General features: G+C 48.6%; 1 protein-coding gene across 1 annotated transcript in view; it reads right to left on the bottom strand.

Annotated features, from left to right (window-relative positions):
- Positions 1-3,341: 3,341 nt before the first annotated feature.
- The window catches only part of LOC108802818 (zinc finger protein 629-like), an 11,611-nt gene continuing 10,938 nt past the window's right edge, over positions 3,342-4,014 (bottom strand). The window contains exon 2 of the mRNA XM_018574670.1: positions 3,342-3,943. Within this exon, the coding sequence (XP_018430172.1) occupies positions 3,342-3,943 (602 nt within the window). The remainder of the gene's footprint in view (positions 3,944-4,014) is intronic.

Here is a 4,014-nt window from a genome sequence, read left to right as displayed (position 1 = left end):
AAACAGTGTGACAGAAAATCAAATGCGTCTGTAAAAAAAACTTTTTATTCACATTATTTAATAAAATAAACATTAATAAAACTCGTTTGGACTCCTGTGCTGTGAGAAGTTTGCGGCATACATTGTACCCTTAGGGTTAGGGTGTGAGTTGGCAGTGAATTGTGGGAGCTGAAGAGTAATGACCAATCTCCTTGTTATGGTTTATAGATGGAAACTCCAACCTGTGGCAGTCCTGACAATGACGGTGGCCCATACAGCAATTCAGCCCAAATTATTTCCCGTTTTGTATGAAGTGGGGGAAGGGTCAGATCCTCTTTTAGGGTTTCTTTGCCATGACCCTGCTGGGAGTGTTCCCCCTTCTGAAAACTGTTGGCTCTCAATGAGAGGAAATTTAGAACTCATCACTATGACAGAAAGCGAGGAACATGAACAACAAGAACCCAACGCAGGTTCTCACTCTTCCTCACTCCATAGTAGGAGTTTTGATTGGAGTTCCACTTTCGGGAGGTTCCCCACCGTCTGCTTTCAGTACAACCATCAAGTGGCCTCAGCTTCCTACAAGGACAATGGAGACCACCTCCCAGGGGTGGAAAACTATTAACAGATAATACACCCGGCTCATTTCCTTTCTCTGGGATGTATCTGCTCAGCAAGTCATGTGACCACCATTAGCTAGAATCTTATTGGTGTACATAGCCATTGGGGTCAATTGGAAATCCATGCGTCCTATGTGCGGACGATGCTCTGATGTGGAGTTTAGACACCGCTACTACCACTGAGATCTATTGCAGCTGACCTTTCCATTCTGAGCAGCACGGAAAGGCTGAATGCAATCACTTATACTTAAGGTTGTAAAGTGGACCTGTCCTTCAGATTCCTTCCTGGTATTGTATGCTAAGTAGAGCTAAGACCTATCAATGTTTAGTCTTCATCTACAGGCAACATCTACTTCCAGCCGCCTCTAACCTGACAAACTTACAATAGTCCCAACCAGTGATGACTGATGAAGAGAGACTGAGGCAATGCTCTTGTCTGCCTCAGACTGCTTAGACTCTGGGAGAATGATGTTGTATATAAAGCTCAATTCCTGGCTCAGCCCTTAGGCTTAGGGTTGTCTCTACTCTCCCACCCACCCCCCACCGGATGTTGCATTTTCTTTTTAGTTCGGGTTTTCTGATGTCTTCAGGCCAGACACACGATATGCTGCATCTTCTGTTTAACCTCTTCTCTGGTCAGGACTGATGCTGACATCTGCACCTCTTTCTGCATCAATACACTATGATTGAGGTGGGCTATAGTGATGCCCCATAGGGGGCGATGCTAGGACACCAATCATAGTATGTCCTCATAGGAGGTCATTCAACTCAGAAGGCTAAATACATCTTGTGGTGAGGGGTCCCCAGCAGGAGGAAGGAGGTCCTGATCCCTCTATATAGATCTTTATTATCACTAGAGGGGTCCCCAGCAGGAGGAAGGAGGTCCTGATCCCTCTATATAGATCATTAGAGGGGTCCCCAGCAGGAGGAAGGAGATCCTGATCCCTCTATATAGATCTCTATCACTAGGGGGGTCCCCAGCAGGAGGAAGGAGGTCCTGATCCCTCTATTTAGATCTATCACTAGAGGGGTCCCAGCAGGAGGAAGGAGGTCCTGATCCCTCTATATAGATCTATATCACGAGGGGGGTCCCCAGCAGGGGGAAGGAGGTCCTGATCCCTCTATATAGATCTTTATTATCACTAGAGGGGTCCCCAGCAGGAGGAAGGAGGTCCTGATCCCTCTATATAGATCTTTATTATCACTAGAGGGGTCCCCAGCAGGAGGAAGGAGGTCCTGATCCCTCTATATAGATCTATCACTAGAGGGGTCCCCAGCAGGAGGAAGGAGGTCCTGATCCCTCTATATAGATCTATCACTAGAGGGGTCCCCAGCAGGAGGAAGGAGGTCCTGATCCCTCTATATAGATCTATCACTAGAGGGGTCCCCAGCAGGAGGAAGGAGGTCCTGATCCCTCTATATAGATCTATCACTAGAGGGGTCCCCAGCAGGAGGAAGGAGGTCCTGATCCCTCTATATAGATCTATCACTAGAGGGGTCCCCAGCAGGAGGAAGGAGGTCCTGATCCCTCTATATAGATCTATCACTAGAGGGGTCCCCAGCAGGAGGAAGGAGGTCCTGATCCCTCTATATAGATCTATCACTAGAGGGGTCCCCAGCAGGAGGAAGGAGGTCCTGATCCCTCTATATAGATCTATCACTAGAGGGGTCCCCAGCAGGAGGAAGGAGGTCCTGATCCCTCTATATAGATCTATCACTAGAGGGGTCCCCAGCAGGAGGAAGGAGGTCCTGATCCCTCTATAGATATCTATCACTAGAGGGGTCCCCAGCAGGAGGAAGGAGGTCCTGATCCCTCTATATAGATCTATCACTAGAGGGGTCCCCAGCAGGAGGAAGGAGGTCCTGATCCCTCTATATAGATCTATCACTAGGGGGGTCCCCAGCAGGAGGAAGGAGGTCCAGTTCTGGAGCCCGCTCTTACAAACCAATATTGATGACAGAACACACCCAGAGATGAGCAACAACAATGGTGGCAGATCTGAGGGATAAACCATATCAGGAGACTGCAGAAACGTAATATGTACAGTCTGGAGGAAAGAAGGGAAAGGATGGACATGACAAACCTTGAAATACATGAAGGGTTTGAATAAGGATCAGGGGGGAAGATTTTTAATATGAAGCTGAGATCAAGAAGACGGGGACACGACCTCACTAACCGGCAGAAAGTTCCTCAGATAGAATGATGTTAGGGAAAGGGTACATGATGCTTGGAACAGACTTCCAGCAGAGGTAGCAAGTTAGTCAACACTAAGCAAATGTACACATGCTCGGGGCAAACATCTAGAATCAAAGAGGATAACAAAATGGCAGCCTCGGTCATCACCCATCCCCCATCGCTGTACATCCAGAAGATGTCCCACTATAGAGAGCCAACTGTCTCATCTCTGAATGTCCAGGAAGGGAGTCTCTGTACCTAGAGGTCCAACTGTCCATCTGTCTCTGTATAGAGAGGTCCATCTGTCTCTGTATAGAGAGGTCCATCTGTCTCTGTATAGGGAGGTCCATCTGTCTCTGTATAGGGAGGTCCATCTGTCTCTGTATAGAGAGGTCCATCTGTCTCTGTACAGAGAGGTCCAACTGTCCCTTAATGGTCTCTCTGTAGTGGGACAAGTTCTGGACATTTGTTTGATCACTGCACACCCACGAAGGGAGCGTCTGTACAGAGAGAGCCAACTGTCCCATCCCTCAATGACCAGAAGTTGTCCCACTATAGAGACTGTCCCATCACTGCACATCCAATAAGGAATCCCCGGCACCATGCTGAGAGTTCTGATGAGAGATGAGGCGGGGCAGGTTAGGGAAGTCCTTCTCACACTGAGGACAGGAAAAACTTTGAACACTAACATGCTGTCTATGATGTCGGTGGCTGCGCTGATGGCGGAACAAATTGGAGCTCTGCGTAAAGGACTTCCCGCACTCGCACACGTATGGCCTCTCCCGTGTGTGCACGCGTTGGTGCATGATGAGGTGCGATCTGCAGTTAAAACTCTTCTCACAACGCTGACACTGGAAAGGTTTCTTCGGAGGGAGGTTAGCCATTGCCAAGCCCAAGTACGTCTTACACTGATCACTGGTGGTTAGGATCTTGGTGTTGCCGGCACCGGCTAGCAGGAGGGTTTTAGTGACTTGGTTTAGCTCGGTAGTACTTTGTTCCGGGTCTCTGCTGAATCCTTTCACTGCTCTTCCTCGTTTCTTGCACACAAGTTGTAAAGCTTCCTGCATGCGTAGATGGTCAGAAGTCCCGTCCATTTCCACCGTATAGAGCGGAGCCGGAACACTGGTGGGAGAACCTTCCTGCTTGATCTTAATGAGCGGCATATTCTCTACTGCAACAGAGAAAATAACAGCTAATAACCCTGAGAGAAAGAGGAGCGGCCTCCATAACCAGGAACCCCCC

The sequence above is a fragment of the Nanorana parkeri genome, unplaced genomic scaffold (genome assembly GCF_000935625.1).
Source record: "Nanorana parkeri isolate BGI_ZX_2015 unplaced genomic scaffold, ASM93562v1 scaffold3150, whole genome shotgun sequence".
Lineage (NCBI taxonomy): Eukaryota > Metazoa > Chordata > Amphibia > Anura > Dicroglossidae > Nanorana > Nanorana parkeri.
Note: the sequence above shows the minus strand (reverse complement) of the source record. Positions and strands in the feature narration are given on the sequence as shown.